Genomic DNA, 18,538 nt, shown 5'->3' with positions numbered 1-18,538 from the left:
AGTTCATGGTGACTGGAAAAGGGGAAACGAAACCCCCATTCTTAAAAAGGGAAAAAAGGAAGACCCGGGGAAATAGTGGCAGGTCAGCCTCACCCATGTGCACTGCAATATCAGGCCAGGAGCAGATCCTCCTGGAAAATATGCTGGGGCACATGGAAAATAAGGTGACTGGTGACAGCCATCACGGCTTCACTAAGGGAAAATCATGCCTGATTAATTTGGTGGACCTCTACAATGGGCTTACAGCATAAGGGAAGATCAGCTGATGTCATTTACCTGGACTTGTGCGAAGCATCTGACATGGTCCCACACGACATCCTTGTCTCTAAACTGGAGAGATGTGATTTGATGGATGGATCACTCAGTGGATAAGGAACTGTCTGGATGGTCTCACTCAAAGACCTGGGTCAACAGTTCCATGCCCAAGTAGAGAGCAGTGACAAGTGGCATCCTCAGGGGTGGGTGTTACTGCCGCTATTTAAAGCTTTGTTGGTGACCTGGACAGTGGGATCGAGACACCCTCAGCCAGTTCACCAAAATGCCATGGAAACTAATACTCAAAAAGCACATCTGACTGTGTAAGTCTTTGTAATAGTTCATCAAATTTAATTAAAAGTGGCCCAAAAGGAAAATAGATGGCCAGAGTGGTGCATCCAGAGCTATTAGACAGATTTTTCATTACCTTTGGAATTATTACACATGCATATGAAGATTTGAGATGTGAAAAACACTTTTCATACTGTTACAGATTTACACATGCTGGCCATCATAACACGGTCTGACCCTCAGATTGTGGAAAATTTCACTCATATTTTGCAATTACTTTCTTATTAGTTCCAGGTTACAGCTTGAGCTGGGTACCTCTAGAGAAGGATCCCTACCCAGTTCACACCTCCCAATTATACCCTTATCACCCATCACCTGATCCCCAAGTCCAATCATTTAATTCTGGCCAGTGGTCTCTTGATTTCTTACTGGTTTTCAATGTCTCTGGGCTGGCCAGAAGTACTCTGAAGTTAATTCATTCCATGGGAATTGTCTCCTTGGTCCTTACCTTCTTCTTTATGCTTGCATCTGCCAGATTCAGATAGTTCTGTGTTAGCAACATTAGTTTTATCAAAAAGTTTACTCCCATGGGAATTGTCTCCTCGGTCCTTACCTTCTTCTTTATGCTTGCATCTGCCAGATTCAGATAGTTCTGTGTTAGCAACATTAGTTTTATCAAAAAGTTTACTCCTGGTCAGCTTGTGTGCCCTAAGACTTCAACTACTTTAGCCACTAGTGCTGAGCTCCTAATGCTGAACAAGACTATTTAGAGAGAATACACTTAATCACGTTTCTTGCAGAATAGTCCTCTCTGTTTTTAGTTGGTCTAGTCTATAGTTGGTCTTGCATGAGGACACTTTGATACCCTTGTATAGATTTCAAAAACATATTCTGTAAGTCCAAATCCAAGTACAAACACAGCAGGCTATCAGAAGCGTAACCACCACAGAAAGTCTATTACCAGACTCTTTAGTAATGAATGAAATAAACTAGTAAACCATGAGGATAATCCCCATCCAGAGAACGGGTTTTGTAACCAATGACTTTCAGGGGGGTTTTATGCACTTTAGGCTCCTTTGTGTTTCTGCCTCAATCACCTTTCAATATAACTCATGGGAACTGTCATTTATATAGATTTACGGTCTCTGATGGTCCACTTGGCCAAGCAGCAGGTGACTCCTTGGTCCATGTGGCTATAGAATAAAAAGGTAATGACTACATGGTTCTGGGATTCCTTCAGCCTTTTTAAGCTCAAATGCTCCCAGTTCCAACATCCAAAATAGGACAGAGTCCCATGGGGTTGGCAGTGGCCATCTCACTGATGTTCATTTTGCAGTCATTTAACATGAGAGTGGTGAATCCAGTTACCCTTTTCTGCAAACTTTACAGCAAAATAAGAAGTTAATAACACACTATACAGACCCTCCCATGTAGGGTCCAACTTTGTTTTGCGGGAGCAGACTTCCATCATTCCTGCATCTCCAGACCGGGTATCACGTACTTGCATTCCTGCTGGTACTGGTTGAAAGCTCTGGGCCTGTGCCCCATTTTCTCGCAGATGTTTTTGTACCCCCACTACAAACCTGGTCACTTGTGCATCTCCATTGAAGAGGCTGGTCCTACCGGGAACAGAGGTCCCAGGCACAGCCAAGTACATGCCAAACACTATTCCTGCTGGTGACAACCCCAGAGATTGGCGAGGGCTATTTCTAATATTCCATATAACTATTGTTAAAAACTTTGGCCATTTCAAACCTACCTGATTACAAGTTTGAGCAATTGTGGTTCTGAGAGTTCTATTTTTTTTTTCCACTTGTCCCGACAACTGTAGATCATGTGCAACATCTTGTTGTCACTGTATTCCCAGAGGTTTGTAGATGCTGTTTATTATTCCCACTGAAAAATGAGAACCCCTGTCAGATTCGATGGCTCCAGGAACTCCCCACCTGGGAATTATTTCCCACAAAAGTGCTCTGGCCACTCCCGCAGCAGCAGCAGTTTTCCTGGTGGGAAAAGCTCCTGCCCATCCTGAGCCTCGGTCTGTGATTCCCGGCAGGTGCTGAACTCCGCTCGCAGGAGTCAGGTCAGCGTCATCCCTTGGCAGTCTGTGGAACACGGTCGTGTGCCAGCCTCCCCTTGGGTCTGGCGTCAGAAAACTTCCAACGTGTGGGACAAGAACTCACAATCCTTTTTACTGCCATACGTATTCTGGGGGCTGCCCACGTTCTCTCAATCTGCTTAACAACTGCTGTCATCCCTCCGTGTGTTCCATCATGAAACCACCCAGACAAAGACATTAAATATTTTCCCAGTAAAATGGGTCTTTCTCCAGTAGTCCAAATTCCAGTTTCATCTTTCACAGACTCCCAACTTTCCATCGAGCCCATTCTTCCTGATTAATCTCTGCATACATTTGGACTGGGTAACTGATATCTGGCCAGTCATCAGCAGAGGGAGTTGTTATGGCTGTACACTCATCTATAGGTTGGCAGGCAGCAGCTTTAGCTGCTTTATCTGACAATTCATTATTTCTTCCAATTATGCTGCAGCCTGTGGTATGAGCTGGCCAGCATACTACAGTGATTTCCCTTGGAAGCTTAATAGCTCCCCAACAGCATTCGGATTTCAGTCCCATTAGAAATATTTTTTTCCCCCAAGACAAGGAACCCTCATTCTCCAAAGGCATATTTGGAGTCAGTATGAACAGTTACCCGCTGATTACATCCCACCCAAGCTGCTCTTGCTAATGCAGTTAACTCAGCCCCTTGGGCACTCACCAAGGGTTGTAGAGGTTCTGCTTCAAGTACCTCTAAGTTTCTTACCACTGCGTAGTCCATTCACACAGTATGGAGATCCATCGGTGAAAATGGTTAGGTCCAAGTTCTCTAGAGGCTGATCTTGCAGATCTTCCCATAGGTGGCTGGAGCAGAACAATACATTAGCACAATCATGGTGCAGCTCACCACTGGAGTGAACAGGCATTAAAGTTGCTGGATTCAAAACTTTTTTAAGTAACATATAGTTGTACACTTGTTCTCAAAACCATCACCCGTGAGATACAGAACATACTTTCTTTGTATTGTTGGCCCAGCAGAAGCTTTCCTCATGCTATTTTGTGACCCTTCCCCTCCATGCTGGGTAAAATGCAGTGCTTCTCTAGCCTCAAGCAATTACAACCTGTGTTGCACAGATGAAAAGAGAGTATAAATTTTTGTAACAGTTCAGCAAATTGAATCAAGGAAAATGGCCCAAAAGGAAAACAGATGGCTAGAGAGGTGCATCCAGAGCTATTCGGCAGATTTCTCATTGACTTAGGAATTATTACATACACACACATGAACACTGGAGATGTTGTCTTCATTAAAAAACAATAATTCACAACCATGTGCTCTTTGTGGGGTCAGTGCTTGTAGCACGTTAAGAATCGGTCCTACTTCATGCCTCACACAGACGGTTGTTGGGTGACCCAGGACTAACGGTCTGCTCCTCTCGATGACAGCCGCTGTTGCTCTAACACAGAAATATTTCCCCGCCAAGATGCAGCTGAGCAGAGTGAGAAGCCACAGGGTGGCGCTGCGGACCTAGTTTTTAAGTAAAGACTTGCTGGCTACTCCTTTGTTCTCATGCACCAATAGTTCAAAGGATTTGGGCTAATCTCCCAATCCTAACGCTGAAGGAGCTAAAGCTCCTTTTATAGCTTGGGAAGCCTTTTCTCTCTCTGGACCCCACCGTACAGGCTCCACTTCCTCTGCCTTGGTAGCTTCTCTCCATGGTTTACTTGACTCCCCTAGTCCCGGTAGCCAGGGTCTGCAGTATCCTACTGCATCTAAAAATTCTCACAGTGGCATCTTGGTTACCATTACAATAGCCTGGACCTGTTCTGGGTCTATTAATCTTTGTCTTCTTTTAATGTAAATCCTAAATATTTTACTCCCTGCTGACACAACTGAAGCTTAGCAAGAGATGCACAGTGACGTTTTCCTGCTAAAGTACATAGAGAAATAGTATCTTTCAAGCAATCTTCATATATCTTGCTGGCAATTAACAAATGATCTACATATTGTACAAGTATAGAACCTCCAGGTAATCTAGTGTCTTTCAAGTCATCTTTAAGCAAAAGAGAATATCACAGGAGACCCAGTGAACCCATGGGTCCATGGTAGTTGTTGGCCTTTCCACATAAATGCAAACAGATGCTAGCTGTTTTCTGCTACAGGAATACTATTTTCCCCACAGTTCGCAACACGCATATATAGTCCAAGATTTGTCCTACTCTCCCTCCTGTCACTACTGTTGGGTGATATTCATCCCATTCCTTCCAAATTCGGGGCCCTCGTGGGCCATTCCTGGTTCCAGTGGCCCTATTCCCTGCAATAAGCGCAACAGTCAGCAGCTCCCAGAGAGGAATCCCAGTCACTTCCATTTGGTCTTCTCTAGCTCTACTGGGCCTCTCCCTCTACTTACTCCAATCCCTTCCCTGGCACAGCCAAAAACTCACCTTCTCTCTCCTCTAATGTCTCTTTAACCCTTTCCTCATCTCCTCATGGTATATAGATGTGGTCAAATGCACTTACCTTGTCCGTTGGCTTCCCTGGTTAGTCAGGTACATGTTTAGAAAAATATTTTTTAATATCTGGAGCTGCTTGATCCACAAAAGTAAAAACCAGTAGAGGTCAATTAGGTTCTGCTTCTGGGTCTCTTCCTACTCCAAACATTCTGACTCGTTTAGACAATCTAGAGAGAAAAGCTGAGGGGCGTTCCTCAGGCTTCTGTTAACACTCTCTTATTTTAGAACACTTTGGAGTTTTTTGTCCTGCCAAACATGTAGCCTCTTCTAAGCTTTGTCTGGCTATGTGCAAATGGCCATAGTCCCCATGTACATTATAATTCCACCCAGCATGCACAGTCAGCCAGGCTGTCCAGGCAGCTGCATCTCCCCGTTGTTCTGCCCAGCAATGGTCTGCATCAAGAATTGCGTGGGGTGAACAGGGCTTCAAGGAGCATCTGCACATCTCCCCAGGCAGGGTCATACAGTCATTCCCTGCACAACTTGTAACACTTTCTCTGGGTCCTCTCTAAGCCTGGGAGCCTGTTGACCCCAAGCAACCAAATCCTGGGGACCCCTGTATTGGCTGCCTGGGGCACCCTGCCTGGACCAGGCACAGCTGCTCCCAACACTGGCACTACATGAAGGGAGGCCTGGAAAATAGGAGTGGATGAGACCAGGGGGATAGAGGCCAAAGCAAACAGCAGAGCACAGGCTGGAACAGATGCCACAAACAGTTTAGCAGATTATATACAGTATTTCTAAAGGACTTTTTTTTCATTTTTTCTAGAATTTTATTTTCTCCTAATGTCCAATTATCCCATAGATACCAATACTCCATGGGCTGATTTTGACTGGGATAGAGTTATTTTTTTCCACAGTATCTTGTATGGGACTGTGTTTTGGATTTGTGCAGAAAATAGGGATGTTTTTGTTATTGCTGAGCAGTGCTTACACAGAGTCAAGGACTTCGGCTTCTCACATACCCCACCAGCGAGGAGGTTGGGGGTGCAGTACAAGGGGTTGGGAGGAGACACAGCAGGAGCATCTGACCCCAGCTAACCAAAGGGATATCCCAGACCATATGACATCATGCTCAGCAATCAAAAGCCGGGGGAAGGAGGTAGGGAGGACATCTGAAGTGATGGCATTTGTCTTCCCAAGTAACTCTTACCAGTGATGGAGCCCTGCTTTCTGAGAGGTAGCTGAGCACCTGCCCGTTGATGGGCGAAATGGTGAATGAATTCCTTATATTGCTTTGCTTGCATGTGCAGCTTTTGCTTTACCTATTAAAACTGTTTTCATCTCAACCCACAAGTTTTCTCACTTTTCTGATTTTCTCCACATCCCACTGTGAGGGAAGTAAGCAAGTGGCTGCATGGGGCTTAGTCCAACTGGGGTTAAACCACAACACTCCACTTGTCCAGGGAACCTGTCCTCCAAATGTGGACACAGGAAGGTTAATTCCTGATGGTCAAAGGTTCCCTGTGATGGCCACATTTCTGCCAGATTGCCCTCTTGTATAAGAGGTGGCCAACCCTCTTGGCATATTACTAATCCCTTTTTCCTCATTCCTTTGGTACCACCAATTTTACACCACTTTTCCAGAAATTTGGCTAAGGGTGTCTCCTTTTCTATGATGAAAATATTTCTCATTCTAAAACTCCGAACCTTATGCTGATCAGGCCATGCAGTTCTCCCAGTTTTGTATCTTATGCTGATCAAGCCATGATATTCTCCTTTAGTGCTCTATTTTACCAGAATTTAGAATTTTGAAGCAAGAATTTAAGACTCACCAGTTCGGCCTCCCACCACCAAAGATACTGGGTGAACTCCTGTATGTTTGGAGACAAGAGCTTCTGCTGGTGGTTGCCTAGGGTCCCACCTGGGTTATTGTTATGGATTTACACACGCGGGCCACTGTAACAGGGTCTGACCCTCGAATCCTGCTGATTATGCAAAGCCTGAGTGAAGGATTTTAATTATTGTTTTATTAGTTCTCAGATAAGTTTGAGCTGGGTGCTTCTGGAGAGAGACCCCTACCCTAGTTCTCTCAATTATACCCATATCACCCATCACCCAATCCCCAAGTCCCAAGTATTCAGCAAACCTAGAGGAACAGAGACATTCCAAAGTATGACAGCGTGATTGTTCTCATCACTTACAGGTAATTTCCAAGTGAAATCTGAAAACAGGAAAACTATTTGGAACACAGAGGAGGTCCCAGAAGGATCTGAATTTGATGATACCTGGGACCCTAGAGAACAGCCAGAGTAAGCGAGCTGAAACTGCCCACGTGGGCTTTACAGAGCATTGATGGGCAGAGAAGTTATGGCATTGGGATGAAACAGCCACCTGAAAAGCTTGTGTCATGGAAGGAGAAAGGGAGGGGATTGGTGTTGTGTCTAAAGCAACACGTGAGGAGTGGTTTTAACCTCTCCCTTGGAAACCTTCTGATCTCATGACAAAAATGTCGCATTGGTTTTACCCATAAGATTGCTTGCTATACACCCTTTCAATACTTTAGAAAAGCAAGTCCACTTATTTTGCTCAATTTAATAGGAGTAACATATGTTCTAAATACAAATTTAGTGTTTTATCTTCTTTGGGATGAAAAGGAAAGACTTCCCCACAGCCTGCTATGAAGGTATAGTGGTGAACTGAACCTCTCTCTCTCTCACATGTTCTACATGCTCTTTCTCTGCCCTTTTTAAACTTGACACATTCTTGAGGGAATATATCTCTCTCTCTCTCTCTGTATGTATATATATATGTGTATATATATATATATATATATAAAAACACCAAGCTGTATTGCTGTTTTGTCCTATAAGATTCTTGCATAGGATTCTTTCAGGCAGCCACAAGACTCAAAGTGAAAATGCAGTTAACTCCTAGAAGTGATCAGGACAGTAAAATGGCTCCTCTCCCCAGTGAGCATCCGCGGCGAGGGTAGGAGCCCTCCACAGGGGTTTCCCACAGGACCTGCCAACAACAGGCTCCACGAGAGCAGCTGGGAGACTCCCCTTCCTCTCCTCTAATGACCATGAAATCCACTCACAGGGGAAAGAAAACAGCTAACGAGCAACTCGCCGGTTTTAACTCACATTAAAGTCAGTCAATCAGTCTGGTAGGAGGGCCCTTCCCTTTCTCCAGGGGACAATAGAGACAAAGCCAACGGAGTGCAGGCAGAGGTAGGCAAACATAAACTAAAGCCCACAACACATCATTTGTGCCCCCTCAGCATTTTGCAGAATGGAAGCATAAAGGGGAACCGAGTATGAGGGCAGCTTTCTAAGTAGTGATCATTCACCTCCCCCTACGAGTAAAGATATATTGGAATGTGCATGATAATCACACTTACCAAAAGCAGTGACACGATTCCGCCTCTTGGAAAGTCTTTGCAGCAGACTGGCTGACCAGGTTCTTTCCTGCACCCTTGCGACTGAACAAGCTACATGACACCAAATCAGCACACAAGCACCATTTTTCTACTGGCACATCAAATCGTTTTAATTGTGCAGAAATTCTGCTTACAAGTACCAGCACAAGCAGTTTCTTGCCAAAAGTACAGACAACAAGGCCCGCTCTCAGAAGTGGAAGCATACTAACTTAAACACAAACTCCAGCTAGCGATAGGAGGAATTTGAGTCTCTCAGACTGCTGCAGCTCCTTCTGAGGACAGCTCTTCATTAAACCATCCCTGTACAGACCTGCAGAGAAGCTTAGGAAGTCCCGACTGAACGTATTCAAGCTACGCTGAAGTACTGGAGAGCTCAGCCGTGCAGGCACACGCTGCTCACCTCCCTCAAGGGCAGCATTCGTGCATTTCACCAGTCTGCATGCAGTTACAAACAATAGAGACAAAGAGCACACGCTTCCTGCACAAACTTGTCATGCCTCTCTCAGACTGGACAGGGTGAATGCCAGCCAGACACTGCAAAGACTGCCTTTGGAACAAACAACAAACTTTATTGCAAAAAAAAGAAACAAGCCCAGGCCAGAATGTGAGACCTAGGTCCCCAAAAGCCTCTTTCCTGTGGAGATTTCAGGTTAATCCTTTACACTTGGAGCCATTCAATCAAACGTGATCCGAAAACTGCGCTCCTGCTCCTTGCGGCGGCTCTCGCAAACCTTGGTCACCTCTTCCACCTTCCTCTGCAACACGGCTGTGGGAGAAAGAAGCCATTAACCTCACTTGTCAGAAGCTGTGCAAAAGGGCTACGGATTAGGTCGGCCCGTGGCTTGGAGAGAGATATCCCAGGTTCAGTTCCATTTCGTGCATCGTGCCAAACCCAGCAACTCCCAGTAACAAATTAAGCAACACATTTCGGTTTGCCACTTTTCAAAACTTCACCATGCAAAAACGATTATGGCACAGAGTGGCAGCCTAATTCACTGCCTCCCAGATCTCTCAGGCTCAGCTTGGAATTCCGGTGCAACTACCACAGAGGAGACTGGCTGGCTCTCTCGGGAAGAGGCAGAAGGTCAGAACAAGTGTCCAAACACTCCTTTCACTTGTGGAAGCAGCACCACCCCACATCCTCGTTCATCAAGGCCATTTAATTGTGGCAGTGGGGTTAACAGCAATTCGCATGAAGTGCCACAATTGCACATAACTGTTCAACACGTCAGACAAGTTAATAGGCACCGTGTATGAGTGCGCCGAGAAAAGATCACCGGCTGTTGTGAAACCGTCCTGGATGCGTCCACACAAGCAAAGCTGGCAACGTTACCTAAGCACGGATGTCCTAGTTCTGGTTTGTGGGTTGGCTTGGGGGTTTTTTTGTGTACAAAAAGACTGTTAAGGAACATGTCCTTCCTAGGCCTACTCAATTTACAAATGGCAAGGGCTATGCAAAGGCTTATTTCAAAATTGCATCCTTTTTCCACCATAGCACTTAAGCGCACACAGTAACAGGAATTCTTCTCCTTGCCAAGAACCCCACAGAAACAGACACACACGTTATTAACCTTTTTGAAAACCTGCCATTTCTTAGGCTTATTGCGTCTTTCTTGTTTGAAGGTGAACTACAGATCTACTGGTTTTTTAGATCTATACTTCCCAGCACAGAGAATGAATCGTTATTAAATGATAAGACAATTTCCTGGGTTCTGAATGACAGAGGAAAAATGGGTCTCCTTTCTAGGAAAATTTAAAGGGATCCAGTTGCTGTTTTCACACACATTCTATAAAGTCAGAATTCTGATGCCACAGGAGGTGCACCACATTTCCCAATAAAGGCACGTTTGGAATGCAGAAGTTCACATACATGTTCTGGAAGAAAAACCCAAATTACATCCTGACCTAAGTCAGTAACACTACTTACACGTGGACAGCAGTAAGCCTGCTTCCACCCGAGTACACCAGGCATGGTCTTGCCTGGATTTGGCTTCCATTTGTGGAGAGGAGGGTGGGACACACACAGACACACACTTCGCCAATTTTCCTATTCCAAAGGGAAACCCCACAACATCTGAGAAGTGGAAATATTTAACCTTAGCTTGACATAAGGTTTTTGTTTTGCACTGATGCATTCCAAGCAGTGTTTTCCTGCAAAACATCCGCAGTTGCCAGGAATTACTTCTCAAGAGAGGCCTTAATGAATATCAGAAGTATTCAAGGGACAGTGTCACAGACAGCAAGGCAGAGAAGATTCCTCAGGAATCTTCCGGAATTCATTTATATTTGAGAAACACATGCACACAAGCTACATGCTTTGTGTTTACATTCCCCCAAAGCCCCAAGACAACTCTCACCTGAGTTCTGGTCAATCCACTGCAATGAATCCATGTGCGCATTCAAAATTTTACAGATCTGCTGAAGCTGAGCAGAAAGAGAAGGTGCAAGTCATTTGCTGTGCGACATAAAAATTAAGAGCAGTAAAAGACAACCTGCCTGTCCCTGCCTTTCGAACACAATGCAATCAAATTTCTTGCATGCACAGCTCCACTAACCCAGCAGCCACTTCCCCAGGGAAGTCTCTGCAGCAGCTGTGCTGCTTTGCCTCTCTTTACCATCAAGGAAACAGACTGCTTTAGAGTACATGCCTGTGCTTTTGGCTCATTCCAGTTCAGACCTAGGAACCACCACCATGTGAATCGCCTGAGGCTTGAGGTGACAACAGTAAGATGGAATGGGAAAATAATTCGTCTGCAACATGAAGGGAAGTTTTTATGAAAAAAAAAAAAGCTTCTCAGTAAAGTCTTAAGGATTATCAAGATCAATTTAATACGTATCAGAAAGAGCTGGTGATTCTGATCTTGTGGTCATGGGGATACAGAAGTATTACAAGATACCACACTCAGCACCTACGGAGGGCATTCCAAACAATATTGAGTTTTGCCACAAGAAAGTCACAGGCAGCGGAGCATGCAGCCAGATCAAAGTTAAGAAATGCCTCAGAAACAAGTTGTAATCTAGGCGATTATTAGACAACAAGCCAATAAGCACAGTTCATGCCAGAATGAGATACTCTGAAAACTATTAACAGAACTGCAGAGTAAGGACCCAAGTCAGGCTGGCTTGTGCTGTTATAACGCAAGTCTTACCAGAAGAGAAACAACCCAAGGACAAAACACAACACCCTTCCAAGGCTGAAACCACAGGCAGTGGGGTATCCATGAGTGGACAAAGAGTTTAAATATCTTCGTCTCTTTATCAACACGCAAAAAATAAACCTTTGATTTACCGGGTCACTCGTGTCAGCTGGGCCTCTTGATGTATTCAAGTGCTCTGTGATGTCCTTCAGATCTTGTGCCATACGCTTCAGCTGGGCATCTATGTTTTCAGCCAGTTTATAGCTGCAACACACGTGGAAACGAAGCTCAGAATGTTTAAAGTGAACATCAGAAGACCTGCTCTCAGTCACACCCACTCTGGGGGAACAGAATTAGCTGACACGCCATCCAGCCAAGGCCGGCAGATAGGTGGGAGCAGCAGCACAAAAGGCATTCTGTCACACAGAATCTTCCTCTCTTGGTGGATGCACAGAGACAGACAAGCAATACTGTGGAGGCCTTTCTGTCACAACCAAAGGAACCAGCCAGTCCAGGTCCCTGCTACCATCCAACACTTCAGGCTTACAAGGATGCCTAAGCCACACATAGCACATTCTCCCCTCATTGCTTCTATCACAGGATAATCACTCCTTTTTAGAGATTATGCCAAAATTAGTAACCTTTTCCCAGACAGCTGATTACTCCAACAGCCAAAGTGCTTTTCACGCTCATTTAAGGCAATTCCCCTGTTTCTAATGCATAAAATTAAGGTGCCATGCATAAATCAGGATTAAATATCTGAAAAAGGCCACTGACAGTTCAATGTTGTCGTGCACCGCAACTCTACTTCTTGCTGACTGACCATCACCACATTAGCCTGCTCATCACATGCCCAAAGCAGATTTCTCTCTTACGTCCTCTCCCGTTCTTCATCGGCATGCTGCAAGTAGATAGTCCCGCTCTGCTCCTTCACAGACTCCTCCAGAGGGGTCAGCAAGTCTTCAAGCTCCTTCTGCTGCGACAGAATGAAGTCTAGTTCCTGATCCAGTCTGAAAAGAGAAAATGTTAACTACCCCACTTAGAGCTTATGTAGTTCTAGATCTGTCATACAACAATGAAAGATGAAAAATCATCTCAAGTGTTCATAGTTCCGTACCTCTTCTGATCAAGCTTCACTTTCTCTACTTCTCTGTGTAATGAAGTAATCTGGAAACAGAAAACAACTACATTACAAAACTCAGAAGTTTTAATTATCATGTAAAATCACAGAACAGACTTCCAAGCTTCAGTGCCTACAGACCAGAACAGACATCCACTGAGTTTTTCAAAAGCCCCCAGACGTAATCCACAGTAGCTGTTTGCTGCCTCTGTAATACCAAAGGCTTTAAGGATCTAAGCAGGCAAAATCAGGTTACACTGGATGACCCCTTACCTTCTCTCCATTCTCTATCAGCATCTGATCCCAGGCATTAACTTGTGTAGCTTGGTGTAGGAAGTGTTTCTCTTGGTCTTCCAGTTCCAGACTCCACTTATTTATCAAACTCTCCAGCTGGGCATAAGTCATGACTGGAGGCATGCTGAGAGGAAGCACGAGACAGTACAGAACGCAAGATCAAAAAACAAAACATCAACCTGACAACATGCATTTCCCCTCCCTCCACCAGACACCAGCATTAATGCTGCCCCTTGCCCCAGTCAGGAAATAGCTGTTACACAACACACACCTGGAGGCTGTGGTGGTGGTGGTGATGGCAGCTGTAGAGGTCCCAGCTCCACTGGAACCAGTTGTAGTTAACGGCTTAAGATTCAAAGCAAAGCCAGAAGCAGAAGTAGTGCCTGAAAGAAGAGATGCAAGTCGAGCAATGGAAGGGGAAACATCTGCTACCTAGCAAATCAAGAACAGGTCCAACGTACACTTTTAAGCAGAGTGCTCTATGAGATCCAATAGGTCCCTTAAACAAAAAAGGAAATCCCACGTCTGTCAGGAAGGGAACGAAGCACGTCTTGACAGAGGAGTGGACTGCAAATCCCTGACCAGTAGCTCTAGTAAAATGAGGAAATGTCAGCCTGCACTTAACTGGGCATTATTCAAAGAAACACAGCATTAGCCCAAACACCCCTCAACCTCCTCGGGTTTTAATATTAGACCTAATACTATCAGCACACCCAGTTCCTCTCCTCCATCTCTACAGGAGATGAAATGTCTGTTTTCACCGAGCTAAAAGCATCTGTCAGATGGCACTGCCAGCCCATCAGATGGTACTGCCAGGCACTGGGCTCAAATTCTTCACAGTCCCTCCAGAAACAAGATTTAGAAAGACCCTGAGAGCTGAGCAGCATTCATGTTATTACCCTAAAAACTGACCAGTAACTGCAACCAGAAAAGGATGTTCAGGCCTGAATCCCAACACTGTGCAGCAGCAAACTCCACTGCAGGCCTTCACATAAGGGTTGCCACTTGGATATACAGCACCCATCTCGGATTTGGGTTTTGGGGAAGCTAATGAAATCCAACCCTTTGAAACGTCCAGTATGGAAGAAACAGAATGAAGGGGCAGAACTGGATCATAAAACATCTCTCCCTAACACTCCCCACAAGTCTTTGGCCTCTCCATCCCCCAGCCAGACATCTCTCCCTCATCTCTTGGAGCAATTCTGCACCCACACAGGCAGGCTGGAGGAGGAGCAGCTCATCTATTTACTCGACTTGCTCCTGACTAGAACATCAAAGCCCACAGGTGTTCCTTCACCCAGAGGCCCTTTGCTGTGTACAGGCTCTCAGAAGTCATAAAGAACTGTGCATTTGGGGAGATAGAAAAGAGGAGCAGAAAAAGGAATGCTGCGGTATTCCAGCATGTCGTTCTTACTAGTGGCAGTGCTTGTTGCGGCAGCTGTTGTTCCAGGAACTTTTAGGCCAAACCCAAGTGTTCCGAGACCGGCTGTTCCAGTGGAAGGGGCACCAACTGTAAACAGAAGACAGCATTGAAGAGTTTGTGTAACCCACCAAATACTGTGCCCCTATGAAAAGGCCTACCCTCCCTGCTCTCTCATCTCCACCCGGTCTTTATTTGATCAGCCAGGATCACTTTTTACGTGAAGGATCATTCAGACACAACACAAAAAAGGCAGGCTGAAGCTATGAAGTAGCCAGAATGCTCTGCAATTCTTCCAGGAAGCTTTACTGATCCAGGCGCCAAGCTACCGTCGCTTCTCTTTACCTATTCTGCATTCTCTAACTGCTATCAAATGCTTAAATAAGCACTGGGTACTGGCAGACAGGAAATGCAACCTCTGCATCAGCCTTCCTTGCTAAAGCAACACAACTGCACAGACCGCAGGGCTGTCACGTCTCAGTTGCCTGGAAACAACCCACCAGTTATCAACCAAAACCACCCTGATAAACAAAGTATGCCCCTTAGCTCAAACACTAAGATTAAGGTCAGCTTTGGAACGACAGTAGCAATGCAAGCACTGCAGAGCCACTAAAAATACAAGTTGCTAAGCTGCTATATATGGCATCTACACATTGCAGCTGATTAGTTAAAAGGAATCAGTGTGGCTCTAACATAAAACTTGGGAAGGCCCTAGGGAGCAGCTGCCCAGACTTTCAGAGGTAGGTGTAAGACAACATAACATAGGGAAGAGTTGTATTAGCTCTGGTGAATGTTGACATTTACTGTCACTGGTCTCCATAATCAAAGGAAGCTGAAGTGTTAACATCTCACTGCAGGCTAAGAATGCTCTTAGCGCTGTCTTCAAACCTGGACTACAGCCTTTAACGCCATCAGAAAACAGACACTACTTCCTGCCATGAAAGTAATTTTGCAAGAGAAAACCTGTCAGTTTTTACTAGAGGAACTTGCAAACATACAGCTATGTGAATCCTTTTTTTTCAGCACGCTGCATCTCCACTGTCACAGGCCACCGCTCTTAAAGAAGAGTGGACACCTAATGCAAGAGGCAGAGGTAACCAGACTCAAGGCACTGGGCTCTGCCAGACAGCAGCTGAAACAGCACTGGAAAGCTCAGCTCTGGCGATACCACCCAGACAGGGAAACAAAAAATTCTCACACAGCTAAAACTGCCCCATGCTGCTTGCCCACTGTGAATCAAAAGTGCGCTTTGGTTTGGGAAAAACCCTCCACATGCTTCAGTCCTGAACAAAGTTTGCCAGAAATCACAAAGAAGGAACGTGGCAAACTGCAGGAAAAGCTGAATTCTCCCATTACCCCAGCAGCTGCAGCTCCATTACCGACAGGCAGCGCTGACTATGCAGCTCTTTTATTCCCCCAGCAGGTAAAATCCGTGCGCTGGGACTTACGCGAGAGGCCCGTGCCTGTAGACGATGTCGGTGCTGAAGAACTCACTATAGATGAGAACAATGTTGGCCCCGTTGAGCCCAGAACGGAGGTCGTGGTGGTAGCGGCTGTTGTAGCAGCTGTGGATGTCACTACAGAGGGAGAAAGCGCCCGTCTTGTACAACCAGACCACACCAAGTTCTCGCCCGTTTCAGAAGAATCATGCTGAGAATGCGACACAAATTTGCCTAGTTTTTTTGCTGATTAAGGATACCAATTAAACTCGGACAACAGAGTGAAAAGTGTAGGTGTATTCTACTAGTGATAACCAAATAATGTAACAGTGTAATACAGAAATTTTGTCTAAGCCACATCTTTCGCTAGCGAGTTTACAGACTTATTTAACTGTTACATAACAAGTTAATAGCTTCAGCTTAGGGCCTGTAGTTCAGGCTTCAGTACTTCAATGCTTTAGCACTTTTTACATCGGAATAGGCGGTTTATTATAACTTAGTACAATACCTACTAGCACAATGGTTTTCAGTTATAAAACATACAGGATTCATCTATAGGTCAACTCTGGCTTGGGCTGGTTGTCCAAGCCTTAGCACTTCACCTGTCTACATCCCTTTTTATAAGGATGTCAGAATTCTTAATTATTTTTCCTCTTATCCTACCTCAATTGTACCTTTTTTCCAAGGCGGCCTTTAAACTTGTGGCACCCTCCCGTACGCTCCAGCAACAAGCACAGAACAGAATTTGGCACAGGGACACAATAAAAACCACAGGATACTAAGGTCAGTGGCTCTACAAACTGTCACAGAATCCTAATGCCATGGCAAATTCACAGTGACAAACATTTCTTGCCCATTTCCAGACTCCAGTTTAGAAAACTAATCCCAAAAGGACAGAAGAGTCACAAAGTCACAAGTGGAGTCACAAAGTCATTATTTCCCAAAATCACCTCCTACCTCCCAGTTTGGTTCCAAAGGACAGAGTGGGTCCCTGGCTGGTACTAGTGGTCAGTGTTGCCATGGGCGCACTAGTGGCTGCTGTGGAAGTCAGGGACCCAAAGCTGAGACCTGGAACAAGTAGCAGAAGGAAGAGACAAGACTTTTACTACAGAGACACTGTAGCTTCCACTGACCCCAGCAACTGTCAGGTCAGAAGCAGTATAAGAAAATCATGAATATTCAAATTAACAAAAGCTCTGCGTTGCACAGGAAATTAAGTCGGGCCAAGAAGCTCCTTAGGTAAAGAGATTTTCACTTTCATTACAATGACTCTAACACAGATAGACATCCCCCTCACCCAGAGCTGATCACCTTCCCTCCCAGGCCTGCACTGGCACCAACAAGTAAGTCAAAAGCTGCAAACAGGACTTGTGCCGCACTCTCCGCTCCCACACGCACTGGCAAAATTATTTCAGCCTCAAACCCAAAGGCTAATTAACAATTGCTACTTGTCACTAGAGACCCTGGACAAGCACACGAGAGAAACCACCGACCCCAGCCACTCGCTTCATTTCACGCCAGCAGAAGCCAGCAGCTGCAGAACCTCCAGCCCAGCCCCACTCACCCTCCGTGCCGCCAGCCCTCCTGGCTGCCGCTGTCGAGCCCCAGCACCCACCGAGCCCCGGCACTCACTGAGACCCAGCACCCACCGGCAGGCTGTCCCCCGAGGCTGAAGGGCGTTGCTGACTGGGTCGCAGCTCCTAAGGTGGCAGCCGTGGTGGCAGCAGCTGCCGGGGCCGTTCCAAAGCTCAACCCTGTGGGCACAGCTGGCAGAGCTGCAGCACCCACACTGAAGCCGGTTGCTGTGGCCTGAGATGTGGTAGCACTGGAGAACGTGAACCCTCCAGTGGTCCCAGACTGGGAGATGGTGGCGGCGGTGGTGGTGGTGCCAGCAGATCCAAACACAAGGCCAGAAGGGGCTGCTGCTTGACTTGAGGGCGCGCTGGTTGGTACCGAGCTACCAAATCCAAAGCCCCCTGTGGTTCCAGTAGCTGGAGTTGCAGTACTGCCTCCAAAGTTGATTTTTGGTGTGTTTGCCCTAGAGAAGGAAAGAAGACAATCTGCTGGAGACAACACCCAGCCAAGTACCGAGTCGGCTTTCTTACAGACTGTGCTGACAGCAGAAACCACCTTTCCAAGAGATATGCACTTGATCAGCTTCATCTTTCAATTCTGGCACCACCTGTGACCCGCAACCCCCTGGAAAGTCTCTTTATACTGACTCCCCCCTAACTCCCTCCACCCCTCCAGGCACCCGAAGGCACTGAGAGCCACAGGATCACAGACCGACGAGCCAACAGCTGGTTCCCAACTTCCGGGCGATAAAGCCGGCCCTGACACACATCGGGTCTCGCCGGACGCGCTCCCGAACGTGCTCGAGTGCCGCCCGAAGGCGCAACACCAACCGCTTCGTTCCCCCCCGGCCCCGAGAACGACTGCCAGAGGCTTCCAAAGCGGCAAGGACGACGCCTCCCTCGCGCCGCTCACCGGGCCCCCAGCCCCACCCCGGCCGCCCCCCGGGCCTCTCACCCCAGCGGGAACACGTTCGCTGCCGGCGCCGCGGGGGCCGGCGCCGGCGTCCCGAAGCTGAAGGTGGCAGGCGCGGCGGCGCCCGGCCTGCTGAAGGAGAAGGG

The 18,538-nt window shown here is 46.4% G+C and overlaps 1 protein-coding gene across 1 annotated transcript; it reads right to left on the bottom strand.

Annotated features, from left to right (window-relative positions):
* Window positions 1–9,041: 9,041 nt before the first annotated feature.
* On the bottom strand, window positions 9,042–18,532 carry NUP62CL (nucleoporin 62 C-terminal like; the record flags this gene model as incomplete). The annotated part of the gene is made up of 12 exons (XM_026848651.1): window positions 9,042–9,261; window positions 10,853–10,919; window positions 11,785–11,896; window positions 12,508–12,642; window positions 12,750–12,799; window positions 13,026–13,170; window positions 13,318–13,429; window positions 14,461–14,556; window positions 15,915–16,043; window positions 16,863–16,973; window positions 17,555–17,943; window positions 18,435–18,532. Coding segments are annotated over 12 exons (1,536 nt in total), but the record flags the coding sequence as incomplete, so codon positions are not given.
* Between the last annotated feature and the right edge of the window lie 6 nt (window positions 18,533–18,538).

The sequence above is a fragment of the Athene cunicularia genome, assembly GCF_003259725.1.
Source record: "Athene cunicularia isolate RWA chromosome 4 unlocalized genomic scaffold, athCun1 chr4_part3, whole genome shotgun sequence".
NCBI classification, from domain to species: Eukaryota; Metazoa; Chordata; class Aves; order Strigiformes; family Strigidae; genus Athene; species Athene cunicularia.
Note: the sequence above shows the minus strand (reverse complement) of the source record. Positions and strands in the feature narration are given on the sequence as shown.